The 15,898-nt window shown below is 40.7% G+C and overlaps 1 protein-coding gene across 6 annotated transcripts in view; it reads left to right on the top strand.

Annotated features, from left to right (window-relative positions):
- Window positions 1-14,793, top strand: part of znf516 (zinc finger protein 516) — a 41,573-nt gene extending 26,780 nt beyond the window's left edge. For 5 of the 6 annotated variants that reach the window (XM_058753849.1, XM_058753851.1, XM_058753850.1 and 2 more), the window contains 4 exons: window positions 543-2,476; window positions 5,369-6,604; window positions 9,131-9,235; window positions 12,601-14,793. In XM_058753849.1, coding sequence (XP_058609832.1) covers window positions 769-2,476; window positions 5,369-6,604; window positions 9,131-9,235; window positions 12,601-12,773 — 3,222 coding nt within the window. In that variant the 5' untranslated portion in view covers window positions 543-768 and the 3' untranslated portion in view covers window positions 12,774-14,793. Of the gene's footprint in view, window positions 1-542; window positions 2,477-5,368; window positions 6,605-9,130; window positions 9,236-11,314; window positions 11,379-12,600 lie in introns of all 6 variants that reach the window. The other variant, XM_058753854.1, reaches the window with a different exon arrangement.
- Window positions 14,794-15,898: the final 1,105 nt, after the last annotated feature.

The following is a 15,898-nucleotide window of genomic DNA, read 5'->3' as shown; positions in this document are numbered from 1 at the left end:
AAGCATGTCGGATAAGTTAGTGTGTTTATGCAATACTTAAAGATGTGCTGTTTCCTCTGACTCTTAAATGAGGACATCAGCAGTCTCTCGCTCTATCTCTTTGTCCCTCTCCCACTCACTTGTAAATGGTGCAGAGCATAAAACCCAATGTACTATGTCCTCTGTATTCAGCTATACAGTATGGATTCTGCCTTAAACGAATAGTTTTGATTGAACAAAAGACTGTCAGATGGCATTATATAAAAGGACTCTGTTAGCTGGGGGTTGTCTCAAACACTGGGCCCATGTAACAAGTTCTTTCCATATAACAGTTTTTATTTATTTATTTATTTTTTTTTATATCTCTACCGCTTTTACCACGTATAGCTCGATTCATAACAGCAATTCGTAATAAGACTGTTACAAAAAAAAAAAAATGCATAGTGCCTTCCATTTACTAATAATGGCTTGTTTATTGCCATGGATTAATGAATAACTTTTATTTACTCATTTGCGAGTCTTGTTCTCAACTTTGCTTCTGTTCTGTCTCTGTTTCCTCTCAGGTGACCAGAATGAAGCAAACCCTCAGCTTGTAAGATGATTCATAGGAGAAAAAACTCCAGACATATTCCAGACAAAAGCAACACTGTCAAGACAGAATTACCAACAATGACACGTTTGACAAAGAGAACTTTTACCCAGACCGAATGACTACAGGCGAGACAGACTTAATAGGATCTAATAATTTGGACAACAGATAGCAGCATAGTGGAATATTCAAGCCTTGAGATGGAGGTGGAACGGCCGGACGTTGTAGAGGAAGAGTCCTTCTCCAAGGGTGGCCAAGACAACCCTGATGGCAAGAAGAGCAGGGGTCACACTTGTGAACTCTGTGGAAGAAATTTTCCTTTCCTCAGCTCCTTGTCCCAGCACATGAGAAAGCACACTGGGGAGAAACCATACAAGTGTCCTCACTGTGAGCACCGCTCAGCCCAAAAGGGTAGCTTAAAGGCCCACATTCGCAGCCACAAACTGGACGGCCTCAGCCAGAGCACCGGCGGTGAGGAGGAAGACGTGGACGAGGAAGGAGAAAAGGAAGGAGGGGTGCCAGAAGATCAAGGTGGTTGCTCCAGTCCGACCGAGAGTACCTCGGCCTGCAACAAGGTTGTGAGCGGTGAGGAGTCGACCAAAACGAGGAAGAAAGGTGGGAAGAAGGAAAGAACCTCTAGTGAGAATGGCAAACAGTCAGTGCAGTGCTCTCTGTGCAGGAAAAGATTGTCCAGTCAGGCAGAGCTTGAACAGCATATGCAGGAGCTTCACAAGTTCTTCCGATGTGAACTGTGCCCTTATGAGACTTTGCAGGAGGACCAGCTGCAGGCTCACGTTGAGAAGATGCATCCCATCGAGGAGGAATCTATCACCAAAGAAGTCCCTATCAGCGAGGAAGCTGATGGTAAAGGCGAGTTCCCATGTGAACAATGTGACCAGGTGTTCACACAGGCCTGGTTTCTGAAAACTCACAGGAAAAAGCATCAGAACAGTCTGGATCATGGGTGCCGGATCTGTGGACGACGCTTTCGTGAGCCCTGGTTTCTACGTAGCCACATGAAGACCCACAACACCAAGGTAAAACCAAAGAGTGACACCTACCTTCCGGCTACTGTCAATGAGGTGGCGCAGGACGAGTCCAACTTGGTGAACGAAGTGTGTCTGTATGAACTCTGTGCCAAGTGTGGTAACTTCTTCCACAACCGCAAGAGCTTGCTGTTGCATGAACAGGTCCACAGAAATGTTAAGCAGCCTCCTAACAATACTTTCTGCAGAGATAAGGACTTTGCATCTGTCACCAAGACAAGCTTCTTGGAATGCCTAAACTTGAAACCAGCAGGAAATGGAGAGAACCCCGCTGAGGGAACTCTAGGGAAAAGAATCCCGGAGCTCGATCCAGTAAGTAGCTACCAGTCTTGGCAACTGGCCACCAGAGGCAAAGTGGTGGAGGTATCAGAGAAGAGCCTGGGTTGGGAAGAGAGGTTAGCCGATGCAGATGTAGCATACGACAGGGAAAAGGGCGAGTATGTCTTGCTCAGACAGGACAAGCGGAAGAAGTCGCTTGATTCAACGGCGAGTATTCCAACCAAGAAACGGAGAGGGGCTGGGACCCAAGGCTCCAATACAGATCACCACAGCAATGGAGAAAGGAACAGCCAGGTCTCGACAGGTGAGCGAAGCCCAGAGAATCTGAGTGACACTGAGTACCGCCCTACTCCTCGCCCTAGCCGTAAGAATTCCCAGAAAACCTCAGAGTGCTTGGAGTGCGGAAAGGGCTTCCGCACACAGCAACAGATGGTGATCCACATGCTCATCAGACATGGTGGCTTGGGTGAAACCATTGGTGGAAATGGACTGTTCCGTAAAGCAGCGTCCAGCCCATCTAAAGCAGGCGAATCAGCAGGACTCTTCAGGGATCAAAAACAAACAGGGTTCTTCGGGGACTTAGGTAAGGGCATCATCCTTACTTTGAAATTTAAAGTAAGCTCAAACTTTAAGCATAATCTCTGGAATGTGTTCTTAATGTTATAAACCTCAAGCACCACTTGATTGCATATCATAACCTCCGTTCACACTGCCACACTCACAGTTTGTGAACAACAGACAGTGTTATTCATGCAGTGCTGTGCAGATGCTTAACCTTCGGCATAGTTTTTGCTTTCATGTTGAACAGCTAATGTTTAAATTCACTGAAAATAATGTGATTTCATTTGAATCGTTATGCTACTATAAATCTACTTTACTGCAGAGATTTCCATTTTATCCCTATTCAACTCCTGCCTACACTACCATTTACAAGTAAACATACAGACCTTGATTATTTGACTCAGGTGTGTTCGATTAGTTAAAATTCATTTTACTCCTGCTGAATTAGCTGTGACTGTGCTCCAAAGAAAGTGTAAACTTCTCAACAGGTAACTGGTACCTGATCGGAAATGATGCTACGATGATTAACTAAATAAATTTTCGCAACGTTTATAAAGAAATTTAATTTGAGCTTTCATTTTTGTTGTTATTAATCCTACTCTTGTAGATCTACCTTCCCGTGGAGTTCTAATCAAACACACTTGAACCAGCAAATCAAGTTTTGGGGTTCACTTGATCATTACTGGAAGGTGTGTTAGACTCGAGGCAGATATCCAGGAATAGTATATGAGGATGGCTGGCTTAACAGATACAGTATGATATACTGTTTCTGAAGCTAAAGTTACGGAGGACAGAGACACCTTGTGGACAAATGCTGCAGCACATCTGAACATGTTCAATTGTATTGTAGTGTTTGTGCATAGCTTAAATCTTTAATATGTATTTGATTTTATTATGGCATTTATTCACTTGGTTGTTTAATTAATGGAAGCATGGTCTTTGCTTCCAATTAAAAAATAACTTATTTTAAGCTTTTTGCACAAAATCCCGATTAAGTATACAACCTTTATGATTTCCATTTGTAGTATCGGTTTTTATTTTTCTGCCTCTTAAGTTAAAAAAAAAAAATTACACTTGTTGAAAAGGACCTCAAGACATTTAAATCAGTTCCTAATACCAGTCTATTCAGATTTTGGTTATTTTTGTTTATTTTTTTAAAGTCTCAGTATCACTTGTTTATACCTCATACATTTGTTTTCTGTCATCTGATACCATAAAAAAAAAAAAAAAACAGATTACAACCTGTATTAGCTCTTTGAAGCATGTTTTTAATTATCAAGGTGCAAAACCAGGCTTTGAATTGTTAAATCTTTTGCTTGTGGCTGGAGCTGTCCAGCCCTCTTTGCATGATGCTATTTCTGGACTTCCTGTCTCAGGAAGACAAGCTCTAAAGATTTGTGTGTCTTTTTTTCCACTTTCCCCATCTAAGTGCAGACCGTCGGTTAAAACACATTGCTAAAACCACTGGAAAATACAGTACTGCGGATGGCAGGAGTCACAACAATATGCCCCAATAGAGCACTGAATCTGTCCTGATAATTGAGAAGTCCTGTCATATTTAGTGGAATCTTGGGGTGTTATATTAATCATCTATAATGAAAGACTTATAGTAGACATGTAGATCTGACAAAATTGCCCTTTATAACCACAAAGTTAAGTAAAATAAAATTGCCTTAAACAAAAGATGCCCTCTTAGGGATTGACACAGATGGAATGTTCCAAAACAGAGGTTTCATTGTGTAAGAGTTGAAACAGATGTCCACTCACTACTGATATTTTCATGTAGGTGTGAAGACTGTAGACTGCTCTTCCACACTACTTATCTCCTCTACAAGATTCATAATAAGACCAAATAATTCTTAGAATATGATAGTTCCTCTTGTAGGTTTTCTACTGAAGGATAGAAAGAATGTAGGGAAGCAGACATAGCCATTACGTTCGTGTAAAGTTTATCTCAGAGGACACCCCTCTCCGAATTGGCTCAAAAATAACCTCAGAGAGGTTGGAATGAAGGCTGCACAGCAGCTAGTGTAAGCCACTAAATGCAATCCAGATGGCTTGAGAGAGAGAATAGAAAGAGAGAGAGAGCTACTGAGAGATTGCAGACATGTTAAATGTAAACAAACATCTTGCTGACAGATGAGAAGAGGTAGTCCCAGGCAAAGTTCCCAGGCCCAGTAGTCTGTTGCTCCGTTGTATTACTGTTAAACAAACTGCGTGATTATGCTACCACTGTTAACGTTTTTGATCTTATGTTAACTATGCAGATGATCATTTATGTGTATGTTATACAATGCCATTGAGAGCCATTGAGTAAATGTTGCATATTAAATGCTGCATTATATTAGACAATTATATTGTATATGCTGTAGTTGCATCATAATATATGTTACACCATGTTTATATATATTATTGATTTGGTGCTCAAGAAAAAATTCTAAGTACTATCAATGTTGAAGAGTTGATAATACATTTAGCTGCTTGATATTTTAGTGGAAACCTCAAGTTTGTCTGCATTCTTTGGTGAATGGAACACCCAAAAGAAATATTTAAAAGTGAAATATTTTCTAACATCTTTTTAAACTTTCTTTATTGTTTCTTTTGATCAATTTAATGCATGCTTGCTGAATAAAGTAGGGAGGTTCTATTAAGAAAAAAAAAATGTACTGACCCCAAACTTAGTTTTGTGTACTTGCTCTTATTTCCTGTCATTAGCTAAATCTAAAACTTCTGTACAGTATTGGTAGGTGTCCTAAAGTAAAATTAATAGTTATGTGGTGCCATCTTGTGGTGAAACTCCAAAACTGTTTTGAATTCCAGCGTTCATGTGAATTCAGTGTTGTTTGGATTGCTCTTGTTCAGAACATGCTATTGTTGTGTAGTTACAAATCCATATTTGTTGTTTTCATGACAGATAAAAAGCCATACACCTGTGAGCACTGTGACTTTTGCACCTCAGAGCCCTCGGCCATTGCTGCCCATGCCCAAACGCATCATTTGGCAATCAGGAACTGGGGCCAGAGGAGTGATGCCTTAACCAGCTCACTCAGCCAAAGCCAACCTCACCAAACCAACCACACGGTCTTCCCAAGGCTGAGAAATGCCCTGCTGCAGCAGCCCTACTGGCCCTACACCAGCTCAACTCACCTGGAGAGGGCAGCACTGAGCGATGCCGAGTCAAAGGCTGAGGAGGAAAACAACAAGGGGTTGGAAGAAAGTAGCACCACTGATAAAGCAGATGCTAATCTGCTTAATCTCTCCATGGAGGTGGATGACGAAAAAGAAGAGGTTTCTTCCACGTTACTGAAAAGTTTGGTTCGACACCAGTGTCCTTATTGCTCCTATGCAACACTTTATCCAGAAGTTCTCTGGATCCACCAACGAATTGCACATAAAGTTGACAGCACTACGTTGGTGCCTAAGTGGGCCCCGAGAAACGGCCTCAAGGGGCCCAAATCACTTCTCGATTTCAAGAGACGCACCGGGCCACCTCCGTTTCTGGAGGGTAAGGACTGCCCCTCTCTGCCGCAGATGAGAACTTCCCGAACGAGTGCACCTGATTGCAGCCCTGGAGGGATGAAGAAATCAAAACCTCCGACAAGTAGCGTAGAGTCCAGCTCCACGCAAAGCAAGAGCTGGCACACAGCCACAGCACCGGGGGCATCATCGCACTCGTCCAAACACAAGACCAGCAAGTCCAGGACAGATGAGTTGGCAGGCAGCAAACACAAAGCAGACGTCCATCAAAACAGTTCCTCGCGGCCTACGGCAAGTCCTCAGAAGGCTGGAAACCCAAAGACAGGAAGCAGAGTGATGGAGAGTAGTCTGCTACCTCAAGAGGGACTTCATTTTATGCTCTCTAGCAAACACAAACTCTCAGATCAGAGGAGCTCCAAAGCCCATGCTCCTCAGACCCCCGGCAGGTCTGATTCTCAAGCTCAGGATACACCGTCCGTTGCTGGGTATGACCCCTGGAGCAGACTTGGCTTGAGCGGCCCATCCTCTCACTCCCAGTCCAAGAGACAGTCGACGACCAATGGTCCAGAACCTGTGACAGACATCCTGAGTTTCTTGAAGAACTGCAGTCCTCATGATCTAGCTGCCCTCTACCACCATTGGGGCTTTAATAACGCCATGGCAGAGCAAGCAGGTAAGAGGGTGTATAGAATTCTGCATTTGAATTCATAACCAGTATTATGATATGCTGATTTTTATTGTTTAGCCCCAAAAGTATTTGGACAGAAACCTTCAAAAATGTACGATCATTTCATCAATCAGTCAATCAATCAATAGCATTTTTAGTAAAATATTTTTATTTAAAAAGTCATTAGGGATGATGTTATCATCAATGCAATGATGGAAGCATTAGGTAAGTGTATAGGGATTTGTGTGTCTTTTTTGGGGTCCCTCTATGATTTATTTTGAGCCTAATTTACTTTTACTGAAACTAATTACTAAACTGGTATTAAAATCATATTATAATTAGATTTGCAGTGGGTTAGTACACACTGGACTTCCTTATTCTCCTGTACGTTTGTGATTTATGACTCTTGAAATATTAAATAAGGCAAGATGCAGATGTGCCTTTTATTAAGCCAAATACTACATTTGCATAGCTCAGTCAACAACAGATATAGAAACCTTCAAATGGAACTACAACTGTGAATGCACATTTAATAAACTACAGAAATATTGAATGGTGAAAATAAATAAACAAATAAATAAATGTCAATTAGTGGTAGCTTTTAGTGATATCCAATACTGAGAACAGGATGGCCTATAATGTCAATATATACTTACTGTTATACAATTAAAAGAAGGAAAATGAGAGATACACAAACTTACTGAGACACATTTTTTTCAAAATTCAAGTAAAATTTAGTTGATTTTTTCATTGCCAAATCTTGTAGCATCAGATGTTTGCTGGGTCGAGGGATATAATATATTAGTATTGGTAGTTGAGATTTCTTTTTTTTATTTATTGGTATCTGCCAATGTTAGATATTTATGTGTATGCTCATTTCCCCATTTGACAGCTTTGCTGTAATCTCACCTAAAATTAATATTTAATAACACTAATAATTTAATAACGCTGTTTATTGGGATCTTTTCAAATCTGAAAATGACAAAATTTTGCAAACTGTTGTAATGCCTAAATTCACTTGTAGTATTAAAACGAATTGATTTTATTTTTATGTTTTGACAAATTTATTCAGACAGAATTTATCGGTTTATCGGTAGTTAAAATTTCATTAGTAACACTAACTTTACAGCGCATTTGTAGAAACAAACAGTTAAAGATTGACATGCTGGGAAATGGTTGTCAGGTCACAGTACTTGAATTATTCAGCGAAGGCGCATTAACTACATTTACTCCTGAGCTGAAATGACAAATGAGAACAGTGAGGGCTAAAATGGCACGTAGCACCCCACACATACACACAGCGTTGTGCCAGCATGCGCATACTCAAAGGTTAATGGAACTATTGAGTAATCTCTTCATCATCGTGTAACCTACGAAAGTGTGTAAAAACATTTCAGACAGCTATCGCTGAGAGGCATCGCGAGCCTTAAACATCAGGCTCGTAACGGCACGCCGGGCGCTCTCCGAGGGGTTACAGCGCCTTGATGCCACAAATATGCAAAACAGCACACTCAACGAGTGAATGAACGAAAGAGCAAGAGGAGTCAAATTAAGCCACCAGCTGCTTTGAAAAATATTTTCAAATGCTTTTTTTCCATTCCACTTCATTTAAGGACATTTTGCCAGGCGGTGGTCCAGTTGGCCGGCATCAGTGAGCGTAGTTCTGCGGAAAGACAGTGGAAATTTCTGTCAACTGTCTGGCCTGATATCATCAGCGCTCTCTTTAGCCCTTTGAGTCACATACAATAAAGTGACCTTTCCAATATTAGACTTTCCTTTTGTTTGTGCTGTCCGCTGCTTTTCCTGTTGCATCGCTCCGGTATGGTAATAACTCACAGACTCATGTTTACTAAACGTAGCCTTGCTTACTACTGCCACCAACACTCTCAGTCACGGCTCGGCGCTACAACAAAGCGGGGCCTGAGGGGTCGGAGCAGGTAGGACCACCAGTGCCAGGTGACGGACAGGAGCCAAAGGGACAGCATTTCAGCTCGTGCTCTTAAAGCACCCTAAGGGGAAACGAGATGCCGGGTGCTTCAGGTTCCACATCCGTTCCTGTTACTTCATCGAGTCCTTCACCGACGCACACGTGTCCGAGCGATTCCCCCCGCGCGGACGAGGGCTGACATAGCTAGAGCGACGGGCAGCAAAAGAGCAGCGAGAGCGAGAGGGAAGGAGACAAGGAGAGAGGGAGGAAGGGGAAAGCAGCACACCTGACATGTGACATGGTAGCGCAGATGGGGGCACATCACAGGGCAAGGCTTTTAATTCACAGTAATTTATGCGGTCACATGGGCCTGTGTTCATGTCAGGCTGTCGGAGATGCTCTCGTGATGCAGCGTGACAGCTCCCCATCCAAGCCCTGAAGGTAGCCTCCCATAATGACACATAAAACATACTAATGATGCTTCCCCTCTCTCTCTCCCTCTGTCTCGTAACCTCTCTTTCTCTTTCTGTTCTGTGTAAGTTCGCCTACATGTTTTTCCTATTAATTTTAATTTCTCTTTCTCTGTTTGTGTGTGTGAACTGTAGGGTTGGCGAGGTCAGGGTCTCAGCAGGGGGAGTATGTGTGTCCAGTGTGCAGGAAGAGCTTCAACCAGCCCAGCCATTACCGCACACATATGAGATCACACACAGGTGAGAAACACACACTAGAAACAAACATACACACCAGTGCTGGACAGCAATTAATTTTTCGGTTGCAAATTGTTTTTTTTTTCAATTAAAAATGTTGTTTTGACATTATCATTATAAATGTCATGAAAAATATATTAAAATGATAACATACTATAATTTATCCTGTTTTTAATGTCACATTATAAATATGATGGTAAATATATGAAATATAATTTTTATAAAAATATTGTCAAAACATACTATACTTTATCCAGTAATTTGCATTATAGTGCAAGTGCCTTTTAATATCACTTTTTATTGGGGTAATTTTTATGTTATTTTATTTTATCCTTGTAAATATAATTACAAATATATGTAAACTTAAAAGATACTTTATCCAATACGTTATAGTGTTGTGCAATAAAATCACTTTTTTATAAAAAGTTAAATATTCACAAATACACCAAAAATGTATATAGTCATGCTGGATAAGAAGCTGCTAAATGATTCCTATACATACTCCTCTAATATTCATTTTCATATATATTTAAATGTACATGCATGCATTTATGTGCAAGTGTGTGTATGTATAACGAGCAATCTCTCTCTGTCCTTGGACAAGACTCTCTCTTTTTTTTCCTCCGCAAACATATTTGCGTGTGACTCTGACCTGTGAAAATTGTATACATTATTAATCAGATGTCACTTATGGAGCTGTAATTGTGCATGCTAATAAGCTCAGCAGTCACCAGTCCAGTATGATATGCGTCAAATGCTCGCTGAGAAAACGTGACAGTTTGCCCTTGTCTTCTCGTCAAACCACACACACACACACACACACACACACACACACACACACACACACATACACCTACTGAATCAGGAGTCTTCATTTCATCACAGATAAGATTATATCCATCATTCATGTTTAACAACAAACTTTCATACAACATAATAAATCTGTGTGCCATTTTATGTTTGCATTATTTAGAAATGATGCATTGCAATTGTATTTTATAGCAAATTATGTTATAAAAAAATCTGAAGTGACCTTTGCTATGAGTATTTACTAAATTTACCTCCTGGTTATGGGTGGGGGGGGAGTGCTACTGCCGTCATTAGCATGCACCGTAGCAGCTTATTAATAATATAAAGAGGTCATGTACCATTCGCAGTAGTCCACAAACGAATAGGATTTCCTCCACTCTCTTAAACAGGGTGCACTTAGCTGCTCAGATTATGACCAGGACGTGAGTTTTTTTTTTTTTTTTTTTTTTAAAGAGTGTGTGAAGGTTGCGCATGCTAGCCAGACTGATCCCCAGTGACAGAGGCCAAATGCTACATTTTACGGAGCTCCCTCTCTCTCTACGCACATAGACTTACAATCAACGTCATCAGTGATTGCTCTCTTCAGTGTGAGCTTCCAAATGAAGCGGGGCAGGGGCCCCCGGCCTCCATTAGCATGCACACTAACTCTGTGTGTCACTTTAAATTGGTAGTTTCAGTTCACTGTCTGCTGCGGCCACGCTAACTGGTGATGCTAATTCAAGGCCTTTACGGCTAATGCTCGATGAGTGGGTGGATTCTGGGTTTGCACCTTAGTGCCTTTAAAATGGATTCCTGCAATACTTCCGTTGAAAGTACCAGGAAAGCAGAAACATCATTAAAGTCAACTTGAAATGCGTTAGCAAACAATTTTATTTCTGTAATGTGATGTAAGTCCCAGTAAAAAAGGATATTCAATGAGATAATATAATAATTTAATCATTTTTATTAGCCCAGTTGATTGGTCTTTATTTCATGTGGTTGTAGGGGAAAATAAGAGGGCCTGGTGCAGCAATCTATTATATTTTGAAGACAATTTTATTTTGCTTTGGAATGATGTGCATGTGCATCAATGGGGCATTCATAAATAGACAAGGACTGTGTGCTTTAAAAGTAAATGGGGTAAATTTTGATTTCATGTTGATTTAAAAGTTTAATTTTTACGAGAATGATGTTTGCACCCTGCTGGGTAACCATACAAGGGAACAAGTTCCAATTTTTGCAACATTATAAACTTGATTACCTCTGTTTAACCCGGCCACCTTGCTCCCACAGTGATGTTTGAGTCCAATGGACTCATGGGAACTGGAGTCCATCCTCTACAGAAGCCCCCAAACAAGTATGTTTCACTTTTCGTTCGGTTGTTTGCATTATTTGTGTGTATCTTGTGTTGTTTTTTTTCTGTCCTGTCAGTCATTTCTTCATCTTTCTTCATTCTGTGATACGCAGTTTCTACCTGCCACCATTGTTACAGCGCAGAAAGTTCTAGAAATAAACCAACGCTAGGGGATCAAATGGATCGCATCCAGCCTTAACAATCGGAGATGCGCATTGCTGCAGCGGGGAGGCCCATCCTTAATGAATTACCCCCTTTGCATGTGTTGCATATTACAAATGGCAAAAGCAGGCCGAGAGTAAAGGTCAAATTAAATTCGTGCCGCACTCTCGGTGATGTTCTGACAATAACCTTTAATGTAATTTGGTGGGTTCTGTTTTGGATCGGGGTTTCACTTTCTACTCCTCTAGGGAACCACGGTGCCCCTGGATGAGCTCTTACTGTGCCGCAGACCTTATCAGGCAGCCAGCGCAACCCAGCCTCAGATAGTCCTGATTAATTGTGTCTGTCTTCATTTTTTTATGAGGCATGATTTATGATAATACCCCTCTTTCAGCCCCTCGGAATGACAATTATTTCCTAGTGGATAATTCATTCATTTTTCAAAAATAATAATACGGAGAAATTGAATGGCAGACTCATTTGTTTTGCTCAGGTGTGGGGGGATATTTTTACGCGATTGCACGAGGACAGCGTTGTACATCAGTCTAATTAAACGCTGAAACTGGGACTCTGACAATTATTCCAGTGTTGAGCCCCAAACAGACATGGGCAGAAGGAGAAACTAGGTCTGTGTGTGGTTGTCAAGTTCGCCTCTCCTCGCAAAACTTGATATGCCCAGACTTTCGACATCTACCGTCGGTGTGACGTCTTATTGCTCAGGGGAAGGCAGGCAGGCAGAGATTCCTGTGTCTGTGAGTTTGTGTGTTTGTACGAACAGCTGACAGAAACAGAAAACAAAAGGCTGACGTCCCCTCGGGGGGAACAGTCAACCGTCTCCATATGGCATGTCATCAGCCCATCAATCATGCCGCGGCCCCTCCCCCCACCTTCCCAACCTGCCTCTGTTCTTTCCTCTTGAAATGGGAAGGCAGCGCTCTCAAAGCCAGCCCTCCAACATCACCGCCACGTCACCTCTCTCTCCTCTCTGGTTCCAGCCTCGGCTCCGCTCTCACCTTGGGGTCCAGGCTCTGACCTCATCTTGTTTTTTGTGTGTCCGTTTCAGGTGAGCGACCTTTCCAGTGCCGATACTGTCCTTACAGCGCCTCGCAGAAAGGTAACCTGAAGACCCATGTCCAGACCGTGCACCGTCTATCCTTTGACAACGCGCAGTACCCGGACAGGAGACTCCGCCAAGCCCCTACCAATGAACCCACAGACCCTTCCGGATCTCACTGAGCATACCCACCTCCTCACGACCAGCTCAAATGAGGGTTGAAATCTATAAAAGGTCCATCAAAAATGCTTTGATGCACAAATACGGCTTTCGAGGAAGACTTTACGTAACGTACGTCATTGGATTCGTTCGTGTTTTTAGTTTAGTTCGACTTTCCATGTTTCCTTTTTATTTTCACCCGACACAAAGCTCTAGATTAAACTGAAAGGGGGGACACATGTTTACACCACCTTTATCCAGAGACTTACAAAACACTTGAGGGCTAAAGCCTTGACAACACGAGGTCAGAGCTGATGGAGTAGGACAGTGAGCTGCGTTCTCAAACCCAAGGACTTCAGCTGATCCCTTAAACTTGAAATGCTGCCTCCGAGTTCTCCGGTTGACTAGTTGTTAAAAACAAAATAGCCTTAGTGTGCAACGAGTGTAGTTTGTGCGTGCGTGTGCGATTGTGTTTTCCACATTCTACTTCTCAGGACTTGAGTTAGACGCAATTCCAAAGCCTGCATTCGTTCACATAAGTGTGTAACTGCACGTGAAGGAGACATGCAGTGAAATTCATTACTTAGTTTTGTTGATTATAAACATATATATATATATATATATATATAGTTGAGTGTGTTTTGTCACTGGTTGGGCAACACTTCGCACTATCATCAAAATATGTCCTGAACACCTTTGTATTGTGTTTAAAGTATTTATGTAAGCACAGCTGTAATGTTACATAGGTTTCCACTTGCGTCGAGTGTCATATTCATAAACCATCTCTCTGAAGAGTTTAAGGTAAAGACACATGCCATATTTTGCATTAGTGTCATCTGATTGGTCCAACAAAGTCAGAAATATTATTTGTGTCTGCGCTTACTTTTTTGATGTAGCCTACACAATTTTCAATGTGTTTCTCTTTTTTTGCCTCCGTGGATTCTGAGTAATTGTATCCCAGAAAAGAAAGAAAGAAAACTTAATTCAATGGCGCATCAGGTCTCAAAGCCATGTTAAAATGCTCAAATTTTTGATGAAGGATCTATTTTAATCTTAACACGCGGAGTTGCAAGTTTTCTGTGTAATCATTTAAATTATTGCATAATAGAGACTAGTAATTAGCGCAAGACTAGATTGGGGGATTTAGTGTGTTTTATAATATAAAGCAATAGAATGCCATATTTTTTAGAGGTTGAAAACTTAAAAGCAAAGAAATTCTTGGCCATATATTTCTATGACTGTTGTATATGGTAATTAGGTATTTATGGAGATAGTCCTGCACAGCTGTGTACATGTAATTGCATTCAGATATGTACAACAGTCAAAAACGAACATTTATCTAGAGCATTTATATTGCCTAAATCCTTGTGTTGGAAACTAAGCCAAGAAAACTGATCCCTCATTGCGAATTTTGTTTTAGAAGAACCTCCAATGTGAATTTGTGTTGATGCTCAGCAGTCAAACTGAAACATGTTGCAGGTTATAAGCAGCAGCAGTGACCCAGGAACTGAGAGTTATTGCAAATATGGTCCTATCACTGCTGCCCTTGAGCAAGGCACTTAACCCTTGGTTGCTCTATAGGGACTCTATGTTCCTGCAATTGATGTCTTGGAAGTTGCATTGGATGAAATGTGACTGCTAACTGTAATTTACTAACAGCAAATCAACTTTTAAAATTTGTCCTAGGACACAAGAAACATGAATAGCTTTTCCTGTTAGCTTTTTAATGGATTTAAACCCCTAAGTACTAGAGCAGAAGACCTAAGAAAACTAAATAGCATGTTTTGAATTCAATTGCAATTGGATTGTTTTTTGTTTTTGTTTTTTTCTTTATGTAACACTATTAATTTTGTGGTTTGAATAGAAGTAGTAGTTGAATGTATGGAATGTATTTTGTGTGATTTAAGTTTTTTCTTACCTCCACATATATTTTGTTCAATGAAGTACACAAAACCTGTTGACTGTCATCCTCAGATCATCTCCAACTCTTCTTACATTGTCCATTGTTGAATTTTGAACCGCTTAAATTAAACTTTACCTTTACCTTTGGTCTAAATGGTATTAATGTTAATAAAAATGGAGCTAATATTGGTCTAGACCAATGTTTCCCAAACAGGGCTACAGAATGTGGTTTACAGATGTGGTTTAATTTGTAGATAAATCTGTAATTTTTTTTTTTTTTTTTTCTAGGGCTAATTCTTCATTTGCAAAAGTGTGTCCCGTTTAAAGCATGTGGCTCCTCTGCTGGCTTTAAAGACTGATTATAGTAAGATGCAAAATCATTCAAGTTGTGAAATAACATTTAGTTGGTGAATGGCTTACTTCCCTACTATATAGTAGGCAAAAACAGTATGTGAAAAGATAAGTATACAATTAGTATGGATGCTATGCATAATGATTCAATGACTCGCTCATAACAGAGCACAACAGTTGGTGCCACGTGTACCAAAAAGAGTCACTGATATTCAAAATAATGAAATGCCTATAAAAAAATCTCTATAGTGGAAAGCTTCCTCTTACTCAATATAAATTTTTGTTTATAGAGCAAAATCACACTTGCAATTGAGAAGTTGTTCTGAATACATTTCTGTTTTGACTACTTAAAAAAGGCTGGGGAAACATTAGTCTAGACAGTCTATTCATGCCCACTGTCATCTAAGATATTGCATTGCAGCACGGGGATATTGTATTCTACAGGAGGGATCCAGTGTTACCATTTGTAAAGGTGTTAAATATCTAAATCACACACATTAGCCAAATTATAATATGCCCTAAATTCCATTTTACTCAAACAGACATCTTTCTTTCTCTCCCTCTTTTTCTCTCTGACCTCTCTCTGTCATGTGTTCACTTACATTAGTATTGAAGTCCTTTGCATTGAAATGGCTGCTAATTGCATTGATCTCCTCTTGTGCATGCATAGCTACTGCTGCTGCTCTGTGCTGTGACAAATGACTTGGGATTACATTGCTAAACAACTGCAGGAGTCTGTCTGATCTACTAGCCACACAATAGACCTCTGACCAGAAGCAAACCTCTGTGGGGCGCTGTTCAAGATCACAGTTGTACCTATGCAGGTAAAAGTAAAAGGCAAGATATGAGTTTAGGTTCTCATTAAAAAAGAATAATTATTCAAGAAACTTGAATT

Source organism: Onychostoma macrolepis, chromosome 19 (genome assembly GCF_012432095.1).
Source record: "Onychostoma macrolepis isolate SWU-2019 chromosome 19, ASM1243209v1, whole genome shotgun sequence".
NCBI classification, from domain to species: domain Eukaryota; kingdom Metazoa; phylum Chordata; class Actinopteri; order Cypriniformes; family Cyprinidae; genus Onychostoma; species Onychostoma macrolepis.
This window is presented reverse-complemented; position numbering and strand designations above follow the sequence as displayed.